The sequence below is a fragment of the Exophiala mesophila genome (assembly GCF_000836275.1).
Source record: "Exophiala mesophila strain CBS 40295 unplaced genomic scaffold supercont1.3, whole genome shotgun sequence".
In the NCBI taxonomy this organism is placed as follows: Eukaryota; Fungi; Ascomycota; class Eurotiomycetes; order Chaetothyriales; family Herpotrichiellaceae; genus Exophiala; species Exophiala mesophila.
This window is the reverse complement of record NW_015622506.1, coordinates 978,098-1,001,073: the sequence shown is the minus strand read 5'-3', so window position 1 is coordinate 1,001,073 and position 22,976 is coordinate 978,098. Positions and strand designations below refer to the sequence as shown.

General features: G+C 50.5%; 5 protein-coding genes across 5 annotated transcripts; 4 read left to right on the top strand and 1 right to left on the bottom strand.

Annotated features, from left to right (window-relative positions):
- The first annotated feature begins 6,277 nt into the window (after nucleotides 1-6,277).
- Nucleotides 6,278-8,259, top strand: PV10_04011 (dihydropyrimidinase). Its single transcript, XM_016368526.1, has 5 exons — nucleotides 6,278-6,651; nucleotides 6,705-6,789; nucleotides 6,840-6,879; nucleotides 6,933-7,364; nucleotides 7,449-8,259. The coding sequence occupies exons 1-5, from the start codon at nucleotides 6,481-6,483 to the stop codon at nucleotides 8,203-8,205; spliced, it is 1,485 nt and encodes a 494-aa protein (XP_016224314.1). The 5' UTR covers nucleotides 6,278-6,480; the 3' UTR covers nucleotides 8,206-8,259.
- Nucleotides 8,260-10,551: 2,292 nt separating this feature from the next.
- PV10_04010 (uncharacterized protein) lies at nucleotides 10,552-11,912 on the top strand. The gene is made up of 6 exons (XM_016368525.1): nucleotides 10,552-10,672; nucleotides 10,741-10,856; nucleotides 10,906-11,351; nucleotides 11,408-11,440; nucleotides 11,497-11,633; nucleotides 11,682-11,912. The coding sequence occupies exons 1-6, from the start codon at nucleotides 10,577-10,579 to the stop codon at nucleotides 11,745-11,747; spliced, it is 894 nt and encodes a 297-aa protein (XP_016224313.1). The 5' UTR covers nucleotides 10,552-10,576; the 3' UTR covers nucleotides 11,748-11,912.
- A 518-nt stretch (nucleotides 11,913-12,430) lies between these two features.
- PV10_04009 (uncharacterized protein) lies at nucleotides 12,431-14,241 on the top strand (the record flags this gene model as incomplete). The annotated part of the gene is made up of 2 exons (XM_016368524.1): nucleotides 12,431-12,621; nucleotides 12,675-14,241. 2 exons carry the CDS (start codon nucleotides 12,431-12,433, stop codon nucleotides 14,239-14,241), a joined length of 1,758 nt encoding a protein of 585 aa, XP_016224312.1.
- Nucleotides 14,242-19,003: 4,762 nt separating this feature from the next.
- Nucleotides 19,004-20,834, top strand: PV10_04008 (uncharacterized protein). Its single transcript, XM_016368523.1, has one exon. The coding sequence runs from the start codon at nucleotides 19,047-19,049 to the stop codon at nucleotides 20,727-20,729; it is 1,683 nt and encodes a 560-aa protein (XP_016224311.1). The 5' UTR covers nucleotides 19,004-19,046; the 3' UTR covers nucleotides 20,730-20,834.
- Nucleotides 20,835-20,915: 81 nt separating this feature from the next.
- On the bottom strand, nucleotides 20,916-22,884 carry PV10_04007 (uncharacterized protein). The gene is made up of 2 exons (XM_016368522.1): nucleotides 22,362-22,884; nucleotides 20,916-22,272 (listed from the first exon to the last, which is right to left on the bottom strand). Exons 1-2 carry the CDS (start codon nucleotides 22,741-22,743, stop codon nucleotides 21,110-21,112), a joined length of 1,545 nt encoding a protein of 514 aa, XP_016224310.1. The 5' UTR covers nucleotides 22,744-22,884; the 3' UTR covers nucleotides 20,916-21,109.
- Between the last annotated feature and the right edge of the window lie 92 nt (nucleotides 22,885-22,976).

Genomic DNA, 22,976 nt, shown 5'->3' with positions numbered 1-22,976 from the left:
GATCGACATCCGACATTGCCGAATCCACCAGAGATTATCCTATGCGGATTCCCATATTATTCCCATTTTGTAAATGTCCTGGTCTGTAACCATCGGGCAAATCTGACAACGCATTTATCCACCCTGGTGAAGTAGTCGGCAAAGCAAATAACAATAATAGTGATCAAGATGACCGGGAAGGTGTAGGCTAGATACGAGTCGCCGAGATGAGTGGCCTGCCAGGGCAGAAACACAGGCGTGTAAAGACCTTGGATGAAGATGACGTGCATGGCGTAGAGGCCGAAGGAAAGATCGCCAATGTATTGGGAGAAGCTCCACTTGAAAGGGGTTTGGAGCATAGGGCACGAGTCGAGAGCCAAGATGACGAGGAAGGCACCCCAGCTAAGCCAGAAGGTGTAGTAGGCTTCTCCGTACCAGGGCGGTATCAGCCAGACGAGATACTGGTGGGGGAATACGGTTTCTGTTCGTCCCGGGTCCGGCTGGCTGAGCAGCATTAGTCCAATGATCAAGGCTATGCAAGAGCCAATAGTCGAAGTGACAGCCCGCCAGATCTTCCAGAATTTCGTCCTCGTGGACAGCTTCTCCTCCAGGACCTCGGTGGTGGGAAGTCGAGGTCCTCCCAGGCGTTCAGGATGGCGGATGAATGATAGTTCAGCGATGAACATGCCCATAAGGAACTCAGCCACGTAGACGGCTCTCCAGAAATAGCAAACCAGGACAACCACCCACAGAAAGATCATTCTGCCTCGCACCGACATCTTGGCCGAGGCCGCACAGAAGACAAACAGCGCGATGCTACCTCGATACTCAAGTGGGATGGTCCACATTTGAGCCAGGTACCGTGTGTAGAAGAGGCCTGGGTGCATCCATCCCTCGAGATTGGCAAATGGATCGCTGGTGACCAAAGCATCCAAGAACCAGTTCCAGATTTGGCCTAGAATAGTCGCCTGTTGCAAGCCGTCATGTGGATTGTACCAGCCGGAATACACCCAGAATGAGGCAAAAAGAGTGGCCATGGCCGTCGAGCCGTAAAGACGAAGCCAACGACGGAACGTGGACGAGGAGATCGAGTCTAGCAAGCGACTGCTTTGCTTCTTGTGCATCAACATTAACATCCGATAACTGAGCACATAACCCGAGATGATAAAGAACATGGCGACCATTCCGGCTCCGCCGTAGAAGAAGACTCGGATGATGGGAAGTTGTTGGACCCATGACGTTGGTTTCCAGCCATGGTAGAGAAAAACAAAGAAAGCCGCCCACCCTCGAACGGCGTCGAGGTATGCAGTGGGGGTTTTGCTACCGGTGGAAAACGCTTTGCGTCCTCCGGGCTGGATATAGCGAGGTAGGATGATGAGCAAGGTTGCCAGACATAGATACTCGGCTCGGAACCTTTCCCAGCTTGACTGGTAACGCTGTAGGCGGCTCTGCGGCGGTGTGCTGTCTGATGCGAGAACAAAGCTGTACTCTGGAGGGCTTTGCTCGTTGGGGTTAGGCAAAAGGGGGGCTGCCTGCTCCATGGCCAGAAACTGGGATCGCCCAAACTCTCGAGACGGCGACGAGATGAGAGTGCTGGTCAGAACCAGATGGCCGTGGGTGTGTACGTTGTCTGGCTCTTCGCACGAGGGCTGATCGGATTATTCAACAATGCCATTGTCGTCAGGCATGTCCCAGACTATATCATCTTTTCCAATCGAAGACAAACCGGTGGGAAGGTCCAAGCATCCAATCTATGCTGACTGGTCACATAAGCGAGAATATTGGAGTCGGCGCCACCCTTCAACGTCGTTTTGATCTGGCGTGGCCACGGGTGAGGGGGAGTTGCAGAGCGCCTGCGAAGCCAAGGTTAGATCTGGAAACTCGGGGAATCGCAATCCCAGCCAGAGAGTCAATTGGCTACTGTTAGGAAAACGCTTGGACTAGACTCAAATTCGATTTCGCTCTGGAGCCGCTTCTGAATTTCAACGCTCCGGTACATGGCAAAGACGGGCTGGGGAGTTCCACGGCAAGTCTCCAGAGCGGTTGGCTTGATGGACAAGATGTTGTGACAGGCATCAAACGGGAGTCAAAACTGGTCCTTGCCGCACAGCACTAGCCTATTGTATCAGAGTCCTATAGCAGAAAACGCTGCGAAATATCCTCCTTCCCTCGCACAAGGCCCCTACCGTGGTCTGTTACCACTTGGCAATCCATATCTTGGTAGCGACTGACATTGCTTCAGTCCATAAAGAGGCAACGGAAGGGCATTCAGGGGCATCCTGATTTGGTGGTCGGTGGTCATCTGACTAGGGACGATGGCCTTGGAAAACTACGTCCAGTCCACAGTCGAGCAATCCGTAATGGTGGTGGCTGCTGTAGACGGCATCGTGCAAGACTCAAATAGTGATCCAGGCATCTAGGGACGCGTAAGGGCAATCGACAACAACTTGGGATGCAAAAGTGTGCACGAGTGTGGCAAAATCCATGTGTGTGCGAAGGAGCGACCCCAAGCAGAAGCAAGTTTTTTGGACGGTTGCATGGGCATTGCACATTGAGTAAAAACGAGCCGTCGATCACTGCCTGAAACAAATGATGTGATGGTGGTACTTCTGACATGCCACTCTCGGCGGGTGCAAGGAGGATTGTGGTTTTCATGATATTTCAACTAGACAACCGTCACTATTCTTGGCCGCAAGAATACGGGCCGCTCTTAGCGCACGATGGACGATCTTTCTCAGGGGCATATGCTGCTTAGCGCGTGCCGTTGTGGTACGAGTGCGTCACTCGGCCTATACGAGAGTTGTGACAGCTGTCAAAACTCTACGGCGAATCTCGGTAAGAACCTAAAGAGCCGCACATGCGGTCGTGATCATCGAGAGTGATTTGGTCATCTCTTCTATCATTTCAATATTTTGTTGTTCAACGATCTTGACGCTGACGAGCCTAGCCTCACCTTAACGATACATCAAATCGCCCAGATATCTATCAAGGTCCACTGCAAGGCGGTCCGAGACGAGATTGAATCGTGCGCCTATCCATCCATCTGGCCTTAGCACAAAAACCGCGCCGGACCCTCTATCCACTCCGTATCGGACATTGACAGTCCCAGAATCATCATCAAAGTACACCTTGCCCAAAGGATCAGTCCCCAATTCGAACCATGCATTTCCCACTTTCCCAGGGAGGATTGTGAGATACTCCACTGGCCAGGGGTTTGGTTTGGCTGATTGGCCATTTGTTCCATTCATACCGGGGTAAGCCGTGTTTCGTTTCCTCGTGGTTGTTAGATTTCCGTTCTTTTGTAGATCTTCTTTCAGCCTCATGAAGGCCGATTTCGCCACCAGGTCTTTCCCAACAAAAGTCATGATCGTAAATCTGGCCAGATTCCTTGTCAGGGAGTGAAGCCATACAGGCTCCCATAAGGCAGGGCTCAACACCTGCACGTCAGGCGCTCGATAACCGGGAATTGCAGGCGCAGGAATGATGGATCGTTTGTCAATTTCAGTATCCGTCTTGTCAACTTCATCGACGCCGTCCTCTCTCCTGACCGCCAGATTTGGCTCGAATCCGATGGTCAGGCCAGTATTGAATCCTTTTGCTTCTTGAAGCACCCGGCCCAGGATTACGTTTGGATCTTCAGTCTTGTCGCCAGTGTATCCTTTGGGTACACGGCCTGTGACAAGCACACTGATGTCTTCGTCATACCTGATCAGCTTTCGGGCATTGGGTCGTCTTTCTGCCTCGTAAGTTTCCAAAACTTGACGCTTCAAAACTCCGTTCAGGACCAACGCCAGCTTCCAACCAAGGTTGACCGCATCATGCATGCCGGCGTTCATGCCTTGTCCAGCTCCACTGGAATGACTGTGTGCTGAGTCACCCGCGAGAAAAATGCATTCTTTTGTCCAAAAATTGTGTGCAACCCTCTGACCGACGCTGTACACACTGGCCCAATCAACTCTTTCGAACTCTATCTCAAACGGCTGCACCGCAACCTTGGCCTCTTCTACAAAAACTTCTTGATTCAGTTCCTGGTATCTTTGTCTTCGCTCCTGGTTGAGGGCGTACCCAATCCTGGTGGCACCGTGATCCAGTGGTATCCATAGTATGTTGCCATATATGGGGCTTTCGATTGCTCCATACGACCTGGGTTTGGGCATTGTCGTCGACTTCAGCACCCCGTCAATCCTGACCCATTTATCCTCGGTCCTATCCCCATCTGAGCCGATGCCAGCTGCCCCTCTGACGAGAGTTCTGCTTCCGTCACAGCCCAGGAGATACCTGCAGCTTACAACGTACTCGAACTCTTGACCAGATGTCTCTTCCCTGTGCAAGATCCTTGCTTTGACCCTCCCAATTTCCCCCACGGGGACAGCCTCGTCGACCTCGAGATCGACAAAGCTGCTATTCTCGGTGACTTGGACGCCTAGATCGCTTAGTTCAGCACGGAAGATGTCTTCGACGAAGCGTTGCCTCAAAACACTCGCGAACTTGAACCTCGTGTCTGTGATGCCCTCGAGGAAGCTCCAGCCTCGTCCGAAAACTTCATTTCCCTGTGCATCGTAAGCCGCACTGGACCGGACCGCGACACATTGCTGGGTGATCTGGTCAGCAAGGTCCATCTGGGCTAGAATCTCCATCGACCGAGGCCAGAACGTCACTGCTCTACCGAAGGTTTCTTGTACTGGCTTGGGATGCTTCTCAATGATATGGACAGAGATAGGGGTGGTACCGGGAGGTGCCACCGGAGGGAGAGAGAATCGACGCAGTTGGTAGGCTATGTTGAGACCAACAGGACCGCCGCCGACAATGAGGACATCGGCGGTAATAGTAGCTCCCTCGGCGGGTGATGCCATCGTGAAGGTGTGGGGATCAGTTGGTATGTGCTCTCGATACAACAAACCGCAGCCAAGGTCTGGCTTGTCAATTCAGTTGAACTATAGAGTCTTGAAAGTCGTGAATCCCCCCTGGATGACAATGTGGTCAATTCCTAGCCAAGTCGTCGTCGTCGTTGATGAGTAGATAACGTAAGTTAATCTCCTTCATACCAGGCCCAGTGAAGACTCTCAGCATTTGTAGTATTTGATTTTGGCTGATAAGTCTCTAGCAGTTAGCCAAGCACACCAAGAAGGAATGCCTTATTTTAAACCGTGAACCATTAACTTCTATTCTACATTCCTTTTCTACTATATTCTGGCATAACAATCATCTCCGCACAATTTCCTTATCTTCTCCAACCATACTCACAGATAAGCAGTTGCGACATTCTCCGGACAAGGGCCTCCCGTAGTATCTCGCAGAAGTCCGCATTTGACACAACGACAAGTGATCAGATGATTGACGACAAGGCGACGAGTACGGTTTCCCCGGGAAAGTATTACAGCGGAATAGACGTGTCAAGCTAAGAGTCAAAAGCAATAGAAAACCGGCGGGCCCTTGCTATTGAGCTGACCCATCGCCGAGTGTATTGCTATATCAAGCGGTGCCGCGGGAAGTCAATCAATACTTTTTGATATGAGAAAGGCCCCGTCTACTTATATCCGTGTCACTGGATCGTCATCGCCATTGAGATGACAGAATTGGCCTGTGTATTAAACGCCGTATGCTATGAAGAGGAACGTGGCCATCATTGCCAAGACAAGGGAGACCAGCCTTGCCAGATGTCCAGCTCATGGATGTCGAGGTTGCAAGGGTTTCCGAGCTGAGACACATTGATCTCGTTCCGATACTCGAGCTTACCGTGGGTTGAGATCCCGTAAGTATGCTGCTTCAACAAGGGTAACTTTTGGTGTGGAGAAGATGGGTTTGTGAAACGTGATAGCCATCTTGATGAGCGTGAGATGTTCATTTAAACCATCGAGTTCTTGAAAAATTATTTCACAAGGTGACTGTGTGCTAGTTCACAGATGAATTTCAGAGAAAGTGAGAGATCAATATGGTGATATTCGTTTTCTGTCAGTCTGATCATGCTGTTGCGATCAAAGGAAGGATCCTCCAAGAACCAAAGAACCACCAAAACCGAAAGCAACCAAAGATGTGACATGTCGCGATGACAAACTTGTCACTACTAATCGGTCATTCGCGCGTCTCTTGTGCCGTGTGTCGGTGGAGAAATCTGGAGAAGCACGTCAGGCCAATGCGGCAGGTCGGACATGGACGAGTTCGAGCTCGCCTCGGCGCCCTCAGTCCACAACCCACCCGCTCATGTCCGGGCCCCTCCTGGACTTCTCGGGACTTCTCCATCAGGGCCTCCGGCCAGTCAATGCTCATTGATATCTCCTGCTGCTATGCCTGTGAAGATAGGTACCCGACTGGGCACATGGGCACGATAAACGTGGTATTTCGAATGGTGGGGCATTGAAGAGTCGTTAAATTCTCACCAGACCAGTCTTCATTCGAGCAGAATGCAGGCTGTTGTCGTCCGAGTTTCCTAACAGCCATCCAGTAGTTGGCTTGCCTCAGAACCACCAGCAGGGGTCGTAATCTGCATGTTTACCTTCCATCATGGATACCTTTGACCTCCTCGTCGTCAACGGCTTAGTGGTCACAGCGTCTGATACCGCCAACTACGATATCGCGATCAAGGATGGCAAGATTGCTCTGCTTGCCCCGCCAGGGCTGTTGTCGGCCAAGAATGCCGCCAGAGTGATTGACGCTGAAGGTGGCTATGTCATGGTGCGATCCTCTCCCCCATCCTCGACTGTCATAATTCTAATGCCAGCAAACAGCCTGGGGGTGTTGACTGCCATGTCCATCTGGAGGAGCCTGCGCTCTTTGGCGGCAAAGGAAGAAGCTCAGACACGTTCGAAACAGGTTGGTAGATGCTACTTTCTTGATTCATCCATAAACTGAAATAAATACAGGCACAAGGAGTAGTATCTGTGGTGGAACAACCACAATTGTGTACGTATCGGGATCCATCTGAGACGCCTGGCCCTCGATTGACAATCGTATAGAGCATTTGCCCCTCAAGCCAAAACTATGCCTTCCCTCCTCTCCGTCCTCGATGATACCCAAGCACGAGCGCAAGGAAATTGTTACACGGACTATTCATTCCATATGCTCGTGGGCCACCCTGGTGAACAGGCACTCTCCGAATTTCCCAAACTGCGGGAGCGAGGCATTTCGTCTCTGAAGATCTACATGACTTATACCGCCCTGCAACTACGAGATGATGAGATCTTGGATGTCCTGTTGGCGTCCAGAAAAGAGGGTATCACAACCATGATTCATGCTGAAAACGGTGATGTGTTGAATTGGATGACCAAGAAGTTGGAGGAAAGACAGTTGTATGCGCCCAAATACCATGCGACCTCGAGACCACAGATTGTCGAGAATGAGGCCACCAGCCGAGCTATTGCGCTGGCCGAGCTTATGGATGCACCCATGTAAGTCTTGCAAGGTCACGCGAGTTAGAATGTCCTTCGCTTCTTTGTCGCAGGTTCACTAATCATATCACCTCGTTCATTCAGCCTCGTCGTGCATGTCTCCTCACCCGGCGCCGCCGCTCACCTTCGTGATGCTCAAACTCGGGGTCTTCCAGTCTATGCTGAGACATGCCCTCAATATCTTTATCTGACGCGCGACCATCTCGACAAGCCAAACTTTGAAGGTGCCAAATGTGTTTGCTCACCCCCACCGAGAGATTCGGCTGCGGACCACGACGCCATCTGGCTTGGCCTTACCAACGGCACATTTACCGTACTTTCCTCGGACCATTGCCCGTTCATGTTTGAGGACCACGAGACTGGCAAGAAGAGCGTCATCAGCCAAGAGTTTCCTGAAGGACGATTCAAAGCTATCCCCAACGGATGTCCTGGTATCGAGACCCGACTAGCACTGACTCTGAGTGCGAACCGTCTGTCACCGCAAAAATTTGTGGAAGTGACCAGCACCAACGCAGCACGTCTGTACGGGTTGTATCCACAAAAGGGCACCATCTTGCCTGGCGTCAGTGATGCAGATCTAAACATTTGGTATCCTCCTGGCAAATTAGCCCCCTTCAAGTTGACCAACGACATGCTCCATCACAATGTCGACTACACTCCTTTTGAGGGCGTGGAATTGAACCAGTGGCCAAGATATACTATTCTCAGAGGACAGGTAGTCTGGGATAGGGACAACGGTGGCCTTCTGGCTAAAAAGGGATGTGGACAGTTCCTTCATCGTGGAAAGAGCACATTGCCAGGACCAAGAAAGCAGGGAGACTGGGATGTCAGTGCCTTCTAGTTAGACAAGCGTCCGTTATGGTAGAGCTGATTTATATCTCCATACATATCCGGCCCGCACCTTAGAGTCGATCCACATAATTTCAATAAGGGACTCAAGAAGGAATTGAGCACCCGCTAGACTTATGTGCTGTTTTAACCAGATACCGTACGAAAAGGTAAAGCAGATCGGATTGGTAGGAGAGATAGGACGATCATAGTGGTTAGATTTTAGACAGGAAAATATCTGGATTACAGTTGGATCGAGCTTCGAGATCCAGCAGCAGCGCAAACCCCAACATCGAAGCACTAGCTCATTGTTTCTCTTCCGAATAATAGTCTTTGGTCCTCTGGGCGGCGGCGGCCAGTGCATCCTGGATGACGCTTTCATCGTGTCTGGGAATCAACTTGACCTTGAAATCTCTCGGGATGGCGACCAGCGCCGACTTGAACTGGTTGTAATCGACATAGTCGGTGTTAGGAGGCTCACTCTCACTAGCAACAATCTTATAGCAAGACAGTAACCGGATCAACGCCGTGTACAACAGCCGACTGGCAATGAACTGGCCTGAGCATGCACGAGACCCGGCCCCGAAGGAAAAATGCTGGATTCCCTGGCTGGGTTTCTCTTCCGGTGTCCGTGCTGATGGGTTGGATACAAATGCGTCGTCCAGCCAGCGCTCTGGATTGAAATCTCCCCCTGTTGGGCCGAAATGGTCGACGTCGTGGTTCGCGGCTTGGGCATTGATGAGAATCATCGTTTTGGCCGGAATCCGAGAGCCATTCCAGTCAATGTCCGTCACCGTCTTCCGAGGCAGCGACATGGCGCTCACCGTGTAGTATCGTGCGGCTTCTTTAATGATGGCATTGACGTATGGGACCTTTTCTTCCTGAAAACTGTTGGCCCAGATGCTGTTGAGGTCGGGGTAGTATCTCTTGATGTCCTCATAGGCGCGATCTTGGAAGATCTGCCCTTCTTTAGTGGACAAGGACCCTATGCATGAGGTTAAGGTGCCGGGAATGGTTTCAAAGCCCCCAGAAACAAGTGATAAACAGATGGACGATACCTCAACCCCGGTGAGTTTGGTTTCTTCGTCCTTTAGGATGGCTGCGCTGATACATGGTTTGTCTGTTCCCCTTTTGATCATCTCCCGCACCTTGTTGAGCAAGAAACTGAGATATTTATCCCGTCGGTCGCGCAATTCTTTGGAGCGCTTGTTCTTCTCATTATTAGGTAGGTATCTCAACACTGGGACATAGTCCTGATAATTCTCGGAAGCAGATCTGAGTAACGAAATGGCTGAGCCGACGTGGAGGATTTCGCGAAGCATATCATCGTACACGCTATCCATGCGGATGCCATAGCACAACGTTAAGGTGGTATTCAGTGCATAACGTTGAATGTACGGACGAACCCCGATCTCACTGGCTCCATTTTTGCTGTCGCAAAAGAGATCACGGACGATGCAATATGACTCGAGGTCGAACATGTCAAAGTATCCGCGCATTGCAGGGCGTCCAAGTGCTTGGCCGGCAGCTTTTCGCTTGTTCTTGCACGAGGTGTCCCAGGGACTTGACCCAATAGTAAATCCTTGAGTCGAGGAGATGACGCCGTGGAAGGTATACAGGGTGGGGCGATCAATGACTGCCGTCTGGTGGCCGATGAGCATTTGCCTGGCATCGTCAAATGAGCTGACCACCACGGCCCGAGTGTTTCCTAGGCGGATCTGGAAGACCGATTGGCGATACTTCCGCCACCATTTCTCGCAAACAGTGGCGTGGTCCTCTCCTAGTTGAAGCAGATGTCCAAATATCGGAATGGCGCCAGGGATCTCAGGGATGCCTTTGATTTTGGGGATGTCAGTTGATGTCGACCACTGTGTTTGAAGGGTCAGTCAATTCATGAGTGTCATTTATGCTGTTACCCACCCAATAAAGACCGAAAATGACAATGGCAACAAGAGCGATCCACTTGGTGTGTTCGTACTCCAAGACTTGCAGGAGGCCTGCAAATGATGGCGTCATAATAGGTAGATATCTATTCGTGTGTACACTTCTTGTCACTGGCTTTTCTCGTTTTCTCTTTGAGCGAGCAAGGATTCTCCAGTTGCAAGACGAGGAAGACCTCGGATGCGCTGAGTACGAGCACAAGAACTTATAAGTTGAATGCCCATGCTCCCTGTGGAATCAAGTTTGCATAGACAAAGCCATGAGGCGGCGGTGATCTGCGCAGGCGGGCGATCGGGAGGTGCCCCCTGTACACGGAGAAGAACGATGGGGCGAACAGTCCACGGGGTTCCCCGCAGAATCATGTGGCATTGAAAATGACAGTTTAAGTCTACAAAATTAGCATTCACGCGGTGTCTACCACGGACCCGTCATAGATTGGCAAAATGTCATCGCTTGCGGTTGCGAAGTTGTTCGGTGTCAAGAATAGGGTCGCTCTGGTCACAGGTGGGACGAGTGGGATCGGGCTGATGATTGCAAAGGTAGATATTCTCGACTAGGTACCATGTCAACATGGATGGCAGTGTGTTTGAAATATTAATTCTTCAAGGGACTCGTCTCTAACGGTGCCAAAGTCTACGTCACCGCCTTACCAGCAGATGATATGGATGGAGCTCTTGCTGAGCTGAAGGCTCTCGCGACAGAGCATGGAGGAGAGGCCATAGGGTAATGGCAAGCGAACCCTGAAATGCTGGCTTGACTAAGTTGATGATAGATTTACGAGCGATCTCAGCTCCAAAGAAGGAATCGAAGCAGTGGCGGAAGAATTGCAGAGGCATGAGACTCATTTGGATATTCTGTGCTCCAACGCTGGAATTAGGAGAGATCCTCCAACCATGTGCAATGTTCAAAGTGCATCCCTGGACGAGTTGCAAGCCTCTATGTGGTCGTCAGTACACTCGGATTGGAACGAAACGTTTCAGGTTAATGTCACAGCACATTACTTCTTGTCGGTGGCCCTGATAAAGCTGCTCGCTGCTGCCAGTGACATGGACATTGGCAATGGACGAAAAGGGCGGGACGAGGGCAGGGGGGTCATGATCATCACCAGCAGTTGCGCCAGTATGCACAATTGCACCAACATTGATTTGACTAGCTACGCGACCAGCAAAGCTGCCATTGACCATTTAGTGGCTCTACTTGCATGTAAATTTGCAAGATGTAAGTACCGCTCTTGTCCCATCATGTCAGAACATTATTAATACTGTGGGCTTAAGGGTATGTTCGAGTCAATGCAATCAACCCAGGGTGTAAGTTCCAAGTTCTCTCATTCGTTGATTGACATATCTGACCGTGGATGAGCTAGTTGTCCCGAGCAACATGAATCCAGTGGGCGACGGCAACAATCAATTTGCTGAGCTGTTCAAGGCAATGCCGGCAGCTCGTATTGGAAGAATGGAAGACATTGCAGGCGCCATCCTATACCTGAGTAGCGAGGCGGGAGTACGTGCTCTGGACCTTTACAAGCTATTACTGACATAATTCTTCCAGGCTTACGTGGATGGCCGGTGTCTATGTGTCGATGGCGGAAGGACATTACTTGCCAATGGGCAATGAACAGACATCGCTTGGAAGCATTATAAAACGTTCACAACGACACACATTGTCAGCACCGCCGTGAAGACTACGGCTGTCAATGGATTCAATTGACATGACATATGCCCGATGACGTTGGCGTTTGGGAGCTCTTGTAACATAACACACTGTCCAAGACAATGATGATTCGGTGTTCGATAGTATCACATGATGGATCTCCAACATGTGAAGAGCGACTGGGGAAATTGTAGCATCCTTTGGACTCTAAAGGACAGAAATGGTCACACTCGATGTAACAGCGATCATAGAGGACGTCCTACCCATCGGAGTTGGACGCTTAGTGCCTAGGGAAGCCTGAAGCCCATTTTTTGGCACTACCTGGAGCCTATGCATATGCGGACTTCTTATAGGCTGTTTCAATGCTTATGTCTACTTGGCATGGGCGCTGTGGGACATCCGAAGCTCCAAACCTCAACCTCGTCTCTTCAAAGTTGACTTCCCACGCTTCCCCAGGCGGAGTATGCCGAAGCGAATATCAAATCATTTGTTCGGTGTCTCCAATGAACGTTGTTGGATTTCATTTGAGGTTGTGTCTATTCCTGTGAGCGTCACTAGCGACCTCGTGAGCTTCTTTTGTGGCGATATCCAATATCAACGTGCCACCACCCTAACGGCGGGCTGTCGGCGCCCAGAGCATGTCAATAATGGCAGAAGGCTATGATCCTGGGAATGTGTTCAATCAACAAGATGTCGAGGCGACAGTATTAATCTTCTTCTACCCATTGTTGATTGCCCTCTGCCTCTATGTGATTGTGGGAGCTCTTCGCCAACAATCTGCTGCGAGGACTGTCTTGTTGATTCTGACGAGTACACTGTGCGGCCTTGTTATTGCAAGGTCAGTTTCTTGGTTGATCATCTCTCAGGCAAAAGTTTCTCAATAAAATTTAGGAATCTTTCACCAGCGCCTCATGGGTTGCGGTCACACGATACTGACCCAAAAGACCTGTACCCAGCTTATAACCTATCCGTTCCTGTTGACCATTTTCACAATGACTCGAGATACGAGCCCCATTCCAGCGAGACGTTCAACCTCCGTTATTTCTTTGACGCCCAATACTACAGGCCAGGAGGGCCGGTCATAGTCTTGCAAAGTGGTGAAACAGATGCAACTGACCGTGTACCATATCTTCAAAAGGGGATCGTGGCTATTCTTGCGAGGGCTACCAACGGCATTGGTGTGGTTCTTGAACACCGTTACTACGGAACCAGTTTCCCAACCGAAGATCTCTCTACGGAAAATCTTCGTTTCCTATCAACCGACCAAGCAGTCGCCGACCAGGCCTACTTTTCATCTCACATCACCTTCCCCGGGTTGGAGCATCTAGATTTGACGGCACCGAACACCCCTCACATTGCTTATGGCGGGTCATATGCCGGTGGCATGGTCGCCTTTCAGCGCAAGCTCTATCCTGAACTGACTTGGGGCGCCATTTCATCCTCGGGAGTCACAGTGGCACTGTATGACTTTTGGCAATACTATGAGCCCATTCGAGAATACGCACCTTCCGGTGTTGTGGAGACGCAGACAAAACTGATCAACATCTTGGACAACATTCTCGACAAAAATGACTCCCACCAAGTCGGCGAATTGAAGGGCCTGTTCGGATTGCAGGACTTGACCTTTAACGACGACTTCGCAAACGTCGTCTCTAGCAGCATGGGTTACTGGCAGTCCACTAACTGGGACCCAGAAGTCAGTAATCCCAAGTTTGGATACTATGCGGGCAATATTACATCGGACACTTTGTTGTGGCCTGGTCATGAGAATCGGACAGGGTCTGCTACCTACCTCGTCGAGGCTGGTGGATGGGGGAACGAGAGCAGTCGTCTAACGACTCGTCTCCTCAACTTGGCGGGTTGGACTGAGGCCCACTCGGTCTCCTCGTGCAAGTCGACGCTGGACGAATGCTATGGCTATCACAATGAGTCAGCGGCCATGTACGCCGACAAAAGTGTATCCAATTACAACGCTCTTTCATGGGCCTATCAGTATTGCACAGAATGGGGTTACATCCAAACCGGATCTGGAGTGCCCGACGATCGCCTCCCGCTGATATCACGGCAGTTAACTCTGGAATATTTGACACAGGTATGTCGATATGCATTCAACATATCGAGCCCGCCAGACGTAGAAGCAGTCAATAAGTACGGAGGGTACAACATTTCCGCCGAGAGGTTGGCCATTATCGGAGGCGAAACCGACCCTTGGCGACCAGTATCTCCGCTTGCTTCGTTGCCAATTCGCGATCAACTCAATAGCACTTGTTCGAGCAGAGAGCCACGGATTGTCATCCCAGGAGCTGTCCACCATTGGGACGAGAATGGATTGTTCGCGAATGAGACTACAACAGACCTACCACCAGTTGGGGTGAGAGACGCTCAAGCGGAGTTGCTTGAGGCAGTACAACTATGGTTAGCGGATTTTGCCCAATGGAATCAAACACGGTCGGCATGACAGCCAGCGGCCCACGGCATAACTTGACATGGCGGCCAAATTTAGAAATGTGACACCTCACACGGTTTGCTCAGCATTTGTTGAGCATAGACGCATAGAACCACAATTGGCAAGAAATGGCTGCGAGTGCATGCTGTGTGTATTGTTCCCTTGATTGACCACATGTTGCCAAACACGTAGATTCTGACTCCCACAGCGTCAGGCTGGCCCAATGTGATGAGAGATTTGGGAGTGGAGATACCAAGGCAACCGGGTTGCAGCCTTGGACTTGTGATACATGCGCTTGGTATTGACCTAAGACAAGTGTTGTTGGCACTCAGGCGAGAGCGAAAAGGCAAACCGTAACGAGAAACCAGGGTGGGGGGCTTCGCATCAGGACCGTACTTGTACAAGCGAAGGGGTTAAAATAGATGTGGAAGTACTCCATACGTATGCGGACGCATTTGTACATACGCGGAATGCCTGTGGCGTCGATATCATGAAGTGGGCCAAGCACTGGACACTACTAGAAGCAGTGGATATTGTGATGAGCATGTGCCAAAGCACTAGTATAAATTTTATGGACACATGGTCGGAATCCAAATCATGGTCCGCCAGACAATCAAATACTAGTGTACGAGTGAGTATGTATGTCCTTTATCCTCGATGACCCAATCATGCAAACGGACTTGTATGGCAGGTTACGTACAGTACTCCGTATATCGTTCATACATAGACAGAGCGACGGGGAAATGTATCTGGCAAACAACAATGGAATAGACAATCCCCCTCCCAATTATATACACGTCTTGACGGAGAACCCTCTAATTAATCATCTTCTCTTTGCACTTTTCACGATTGAAATCATTTCAGACACACTCTGGTCACAGAAATAATATAGAGCTTGATGCATACAGTAGAGACCATTCCTTTGGTTCACTCGCGGTCAAATATTGTGCCGTGCTTGTCCACGTCTGTGGGTCGCTTGCATCAACCGAGGTGGCGGTTTCATCCCCATAACCCAGGACATCCTCGATTACTATTCGACCACGAAAGACCACACTAAGTTTTGGATGGTGGGAGAGCCCTGTATGCCTGAACCAATGGAAATGACACTGTACCTGGAGAAGAACTCCTTGGTGCCCTGAACAGGAACCATTTCCATTCCCCAGAAGGCGTCATTCACCAGTATGACTTCGCACAGAGCGGACCTAGTACTCCGTAGGCCCCGTCCTCGTCTTGAGTTGTTTGCTCCTTTCTCGGCATGCAGTGTCTGAATTCTGCAGGCCTATCACGGCTGATACCCTTAGCCTCGCGGGAATTCTAAGCGTGAGGTTGGCTTGTCACGCTTGTTCAGTACGAAACTCATGAACAACACCACTTTCCACAATTCTCAACCTAGCCATGATTGCTACTCGTCAGCCCGCCTCCTGTGTTCAGCAACTGTCCAGACATCTAGTCACACACCGGGGATCTTCCTGCTTGTTGACTATCAAGATCGACCGCATTACCTCATCCAAAATAGGTGAGCTTAGACCAATTCTACAATTAACTTCAATGTTTCCTGCCGAAGGTGCCGTGGTCAAGCACTCCAAGGTAGCAAGCTCCGGCCATCAGTGGGGGTACGGAGTAGATGAAACGTTGGTCATTTGCAGACCCTTGATTCCAACCACACCCGGCGCAAGGTTGGGATCCACTCATGTTCAGATGGATCCTCCTCACACCTGCAGCAAATCTGCTGGCGATTCCCAAAATTCCCCGACTCGATAAGGAATAAGACCTTGGGATGCTGGCGATCCCTACTCTACCTGCACAACTCACCACTTTCTCTTGTGCCGTCGAGAAATTAACTGCTACTTCTCTTTGCTCAGTTTGTTTGACTTCAAGATTCGCTTTAGCTCTTTTCCTGATCAGGTATCAATCATCCGAGTGTGGTGGGTCCAACACTGGAGATTCTCGCCAAACTTCTGGCACTTTGCACTTTTACAGTAAGGAGTGGTATCCTGTGGCTTTGCCCTTGTCAGCATCCCAACGCCCCCAGGCACGATCTAAGCAAATCCAGTGTGCAAGCCTTGACGGTCAAGTCATGGTCTCAGCGCATTCGACCCCATCCGCCATGCTCTGGTGAATGAACCAGGGATCAGCATCGGCTGGGAACTCTGTTGCAGCCTTTGTATCATCGCGCGGGAACCTCTGACTTTTAGAGTTCCAAGTGACAGGTGCCTCCTACCAGCCTTTCTGGGGTCGTGGCAGCTGTCTAACGGCTACTCTAGAAGAATCTTTGTTTAAGACCGATTTTTTGTTCATCTCTGGCATCGCATTGCAGTGTTGACTGCCATTCTTTCACCTACCATCGACCACTTCGTCACCACCTGTTCGATTTCTCCAATCATGGACCAAGAATTGAAATCTCGCAAGCTCGCCTCAGCCTCTGCCAGACGGAAAAAGTTCCAGGACCGACAAGCCCAACAAGCTTTGGAAATCGAGAGACGACTGGCACACAAGAAGAGATCGATCATGTATGATCGCCCACCCAGCGGCTCCGACGAGGAAGACGGCCGATACGAGAGAGAATCATCGGTTGATACCACCTCTGATCGCAGTGTCTTGACTCCAGATGACTTGTGTTCGGGTCATTTGAGATTTGACAGTCAAAGTCACGCTGAGACGACACCACTGCCCTTGAAGATCCTGGTTCCGGAGCAAGATATGGAAAAAGACATTATGGAAGCGGCGCTGAACGAGGATTGCATCATGGTTCCTCCATCTCCAAGCCCAATTTTACAAGCTTCACTCGCTACGCTGTCGGATTTTCGTTATGATCGATACTCAGTCATGATCGACTCTCCCAATTCCGAAGCCCTAACCCCCGAACTCGACTTTGACGAGTCAATGTCACCCATCGAGACAGCAACCCATGTTGCTTACCAGATGCCAAAGTCTCGGCCTTCCCTAATCTCCATTACAACGAGCGTCTCGAGCAGAAGTAAGAGAAGGACCCCATCGGTACACAGCCCGCTCTCACGAAATGTCTCCCTGTCTCTGGAACGTCCTACAAAACGCCTGTCCACTTCGAGCGCTCAATCTGCATACCCCGCCGCCGAGGCCACTCTTTTTGAAGTTCCCGATCTTCCATCAAATGCATTTGAGATTATTGCCAATGCCAGTCAAGAATCACTTCCAATGACTCTGCATCTCAATAAATCTCGCACCGAACGGAAGTCAAGCGTTCCACGACTATCCAACACGTTGAGCCACACTCGGATGAGTAGCATTCAGAGTCTGATCAAGACGCCGACATCAACCACGCATAGCCGAACTCTCTCTGGCTTGTCTTCTAGTCATGCTAGTCGACCATCAACATCGAGTGTGTCGGGGGCTGAGGTGTCCACCCTGATGAGGCACGCCGTATTCAACGGAAGTACGACCGCGCTAGACCATTCCCACCGACCTCCGACATCAATGAGCATGAGATCCATAAGCTCAAACCACGGGCATATGACTGCACTACCCTCCCTCCCTGCACCAGTCACCGAGAGCAATCATGATCCTCTGGCTAATAAGCCTAGTATGGCGAGAAAAAAGTCCTTCTCTGCGCTCCGAAGAAGAAGCGAAAGTCTTGGACAAGCCATCAAAGGATTGAGCAAAATAAATACCAAGCATGATGTTCCGGTGCCGAGCCCGCCGGTCTTGACACCCAGGTTTGTCAAAAATCATGGACCAGCCGCTACTGCCTCCCCCACACCCCCTCTTCCATCACCATGTACAGGAAAGAGCGTTGTCGGTTCATATCCAACTTCGATGCCTAGAAGCAGCCACGGAATGATTGGTCTAGGGTTAAAGAGCGTAGAGGGTCTATGGCAAAGATGAGGACAAAAAGAATAGACGGGATAGTCTCTTTACGTGACAGAAGACATGGGGAGGAAGGGACAGACCATGAAACACAGCATCATCAGAGGAGAGAGCCTTGAACATCAAGAGTTCCATATGACTTAACGACATGATTCATTTACTAACTAGCGACATTGTACAAAAGCGGATTTGGGAGGGATATGTTCCCGAAGAAGTGCTTGAGGACTACCGCAACCGATCCTGGTCGATCGGAGCAGTGTGTCACTCGCCTCTTACCACGGTCAGTAGCTTGATCAGGACACATTAATATGAGCACATTTTTCAAGAACCAACTCGATCATTCCTAAGTAAGCCTTGCGCTTTTGATCTCCTTTAGACCTGGTACTCTAAGATCAAGTGCTCACTCGTCCCACTAGCAGAAATCTCATTCAACGACAATGACGAGGCTGAGGTCAAGGGCTGAATCGGACACATAGGGGTCTCAAGGCTTGGTCTGTAGGTTGCTGCGGATGTCCGTGGAGTAGAGATCCACGTTTAATTACATTAATTGGAGGATCATCGTGGAGATGACCTTGGCTTCTTCGTCCCTCGTTACGGCGTGCCAGCGATCCACAGACTCGATGGATATGTGCACAGTAAGTAGGATGATTGTCCGAGGTGGAGATGAAGGGTCAAGGCCGAGCAAGACCAAGCTTATTGATCGATTCATCTGGGCAGAAAAGGGAAACATGAATAGAAGTACGAGGGTCGTCGTATTCCATGATATCTCAATTCTGAGAAGTGTTCTACATGACTCATGTTTCCTTCAGTAGTGGTCAAATGAATGACTCGAGTAGTATCTCTATCGGGAATCTTACCCGAATGTCAATTCCTCCCAATCTTCATGGCGACGACGACGACGACCTTAACGCGTACAGAGCCACTCCGACCTCCTAACCGTGCCTCTTTCTCTCGTCATACCTCTATTAATACAGATGCCCCCTCAAAGTAGGGGTAGCTCTCCTGCGTCGCCTCTACCCTCCCCCCATAAGGGACAATTCTCCAAATCCAATACCGTCTTTCCATCATACCTAGAGAATCTGCCTCCTCCAACAGCCCTCATTCCAGGTGATCACCCTACTCCCACTGGACCTCGTATAATCGTGCCCGACCGAGACGTCGCTACTCCCACTCCGTCACCTCAACAGAGAAGAGGGAGGGCCTCTACTGCGTTCCAACTTGGTGGGGATGATCGCGATGGAAATGATGACGAGGACGAGGAAGAGGAATTCCCAAGGTTCGGTGACCTAGACAACGGTGAACAAGAGCACTCAGATGATGTCAATGGTGTCACTCTCACCGACGACGATTTCGAGTCCCATTACTCGCGCCAGGACACCTCGGAATCGGAAGATGACGACGAAGAACACGATGATTCGGAGGACGAAGATCACGAGTTGAGACGCGACACCGATCCAAACCATTCTAACGGCCTTGACAATTCGCCGACAGACGCAGACTATTTTCCATCGTCCTCGGATCAACCTGGGTCTCTGTCGAGAGTCCGCTCATTACCAGTCCGACCAATCTCTCACGGCCACTCCCACAGTGGAGGCGGGACGGGTAATTTGCATACGTCGCAATCATTTACATCGTTCCAACATGGCCATGCACCCCCTCCCCCGTTATATCCACCTTTCTACAATCGACCTCCCACCCCACTCCCTCCTAGTCCCAGTCTGACGTCTCTTTTGCGTCCACCGTCTCTTCTCAACCGGTCCGCAACCTCAACTCGTCCAACAACGCCTGATTCGTCTGATGTGGAGACTCCCAACGACACCGAGGCAGCGGTGGCGCACTCCGCCCGCAGAGCTCATCCGCTCCCTCCCACTTCACCAAAAGTACCGACGTATGAATATTACGGATTCGTACTGTACCTCACCAGCAGCCTGGCATTTCTCATGTACATTCTCTGGTCCTATCTGCCATCACCATTTCTTCATGCTTTAGGCATCACTTACTACCCGGATAGATGGTGGTCCCTGGCGATTCCCGCCTGGATCGTCATGCTGCTCGTCTACATCTATGTCGCGTTGCTATCCTACAACGTTGAATACCTGACCCTTCCACTAACCAGCTTGGAATGCATGGTCGACGATGCCGGGATTGTGGCCATTGTGGATGAATACGGGCGCGTTCGCAAGGGTGGCTCAAAACGCCTAGTCATGGAACTCGAACAGCGAGCCAAAATGGAAAGGGAGAAGGAAGCCAAACTGAAAGCCAAAGGCGGCAAAGGCAAGGCTCGAAAATCTTCAAAGTCTCACGGATCACCGAACCATACAGGTGGAGGAGTGGGAGGATCCAAGTCCAGGCGGAGGAGAAACTCGTCTAAATCAGAAGTTGACCCTTTTCTACATACGCCGAACAGGCATGCTCCAGAGATTCCGGCACGGTATACTTCTCCCACGGCAACTTCGATGTATACACAGCCCCATGCTCCGCATCATCATATCCATAACCACCACCCGGCGGCAACCTCCCAGACCCCCAATCTGATGACCGACTCTGGCTATCCCAATTGGAAACTCGTTTGGAATGAGGGCACCGATGCGGTCATGGATGTGCCAATCGGTGGTGTCTGTGAAGTCCTGTATGGAGATGGCGATCCCATCATGTGATTCACTCTATCAACGTGTGGTTTGTTGGTCACCAATGTAGCATATATATAATATTTCTGAGCGTTCATAGCGACGGTGTTAGGCATGACTACTAGTTTCACTTGACGTCTCAATTTACGATCTGATCTGAAGACTGCCCTGATAGTCTAATGATTATCGGGCTACTCAAATCCTAGAATATGGGGACTTCTGTTATAGTATTATATTCGTTACAGGAAGTAAAGTAATGGATACGAAATTTATATCGAGATGGAAATACCCAAATCGTTTGCCTTGAATCTTGTCCAGTCCACCCCAAGAATACTGTCCTTGCTATATCAAGTCCCATCTACATGATGAATGAATCTAGATCTACTCTACAAGTCTATCAGCCCACAAGATTAAGCTTTGGCATAGATATCCGAATCGAACGACAAATCATCAATCTCTTTTCTCCGCTCTGCATCACGATTGACCCAGACGCTCACACTGGTGGCGGAACACATAAACGTGCCGAAACCATCGGACCCAATCTCGACCTCGTCGCCTTGCCAGCCCAGTACGTCGGTCCAAATTTCGCCAGCGTGCATCTCGCCGACAAACATGCGTTTCTGGCCAGGGCCAGCATTGCTCAGCACGACGGCGCATCCGTCTTTCCGGTCGGGAGTGCCTCGTCGAACGAAACCTAGACATGTCTGTGGTGAGGAATCGTCGTCGCCGTCAAAATAGTCGTCTTGGTCGCCATAGGCAAACAGTTTGCGGGCCAGGACCAGATGGGGCAATTTATCGCCGCATGATGGTGGTTCGGGTGTGTCGCCACGCATCCCATACAGGTCTCCGTAAAAGATGGAGGGGTACCCCTGGGAGCGGAGGAGGATTAGGGCGTAAGCGATCGGTTTGAAGAAGCCCTCGATTGGGGTGGCGACGGTCTGGCCCGGTTGGGTATCGTGATTCATAACGACTGTGACAGCGGATTCGGGTCTGGCTTGGACGAGGGAGCCATCGAAGACGGTGCGAAGGTCGGCGTTCTCCGTGGTCGAGAGACGCGAGAAGTTGTTGAGTAACGGCGAGTCATACAGCGAGAACTTGTGCTCCATTCCTTCCAGGTACTCGAGCATCTCACCAACGTCCCCGGACCAGAACTCGCCTACTAGGAACAGTTTCCTGGCCCCAAACACCTTCTCCAGGTGTGATACAAACTCGTTGGTGAAGCGTTCAGAAAAGTGCTGACAGGCGTCGAAGCGAAATCCGCGCAGCTTCAACTTCTTCACCACCCACTCTCCCCAGTGGATCACATCGTTGATGACTTCTGGGTGCGAATAGTCTATGTCGGCGAACATGAGGAAATCGGCGTTGCCACTCTCGTCTCCGACAGACGACGACCAGTACTTGTGGTCCCCAAGGATTCGATAAATTCCAGTCTTGTCATTTCCCGCGTCGTAGTCGGTCCCAGAGAAGTGTTCCCAGTGGTATTTCTGTGAACTGTATTGATCCCCTCGCCCGGGGAAGTCAAACCCTAGCCAGGCTTCAATCTCAAAGGGCTCCCCAATTTCTTTGGTGCGGTCTAGAATTTGGACATGTTAGTGCCTTATCTGATGAGGGAACGGGTTGATATTTGATAAAGCAATGACAAGGGGAAAGGCCATTTCTCACCATCCTGGTTGACTTCAATGACGCGACACTTTTCCTTATTGTCAGCGCCTGCTTTATGGTTGAGCACGGCATCGAAATAAAGGCCAACGCCGACTTCTTCAGCCTTCTGGACGAGGCTATTCAGATCTTCCAATGAACCCCATTTGGTGCTTCTCGAGCCCTTTTGGTCGAATTCTCCCAAGTCATATAAATCGTAGATATCATAGCCGTTGGCATTTGAGCCTCCAGATCCTTTGCAAGCAGGCGGGAGCCAGACATTGTCAATGCCAATCTTTTTCAGGTCTGGGAGGACATTTTGGAGACGTTGCCAATGTTTCTGGTCGGCGGGAACATTCCATTCAAAGCCTTGGAGCAGGCAATAGTTTTCAGGGGTTTCAGGCATGATGGCAAAGGGGCCCCTTTGGCTTGGGCTCAAAGGCAAGGGCACTTGAGATTCAACGTGCGAAAACACCAACAAACAACTGATATGATTACAAGAGGAAGAAAGAGAAATGTATCAACAATAGAGTAGAGTGACGGTTTAAAACCTCATGTATGCGGACTACGCGGACCCACGTGTTGAATTGACACTCACCAAGACATCGCATTGTTTGTCTTATCTCAACAGACTCTGTG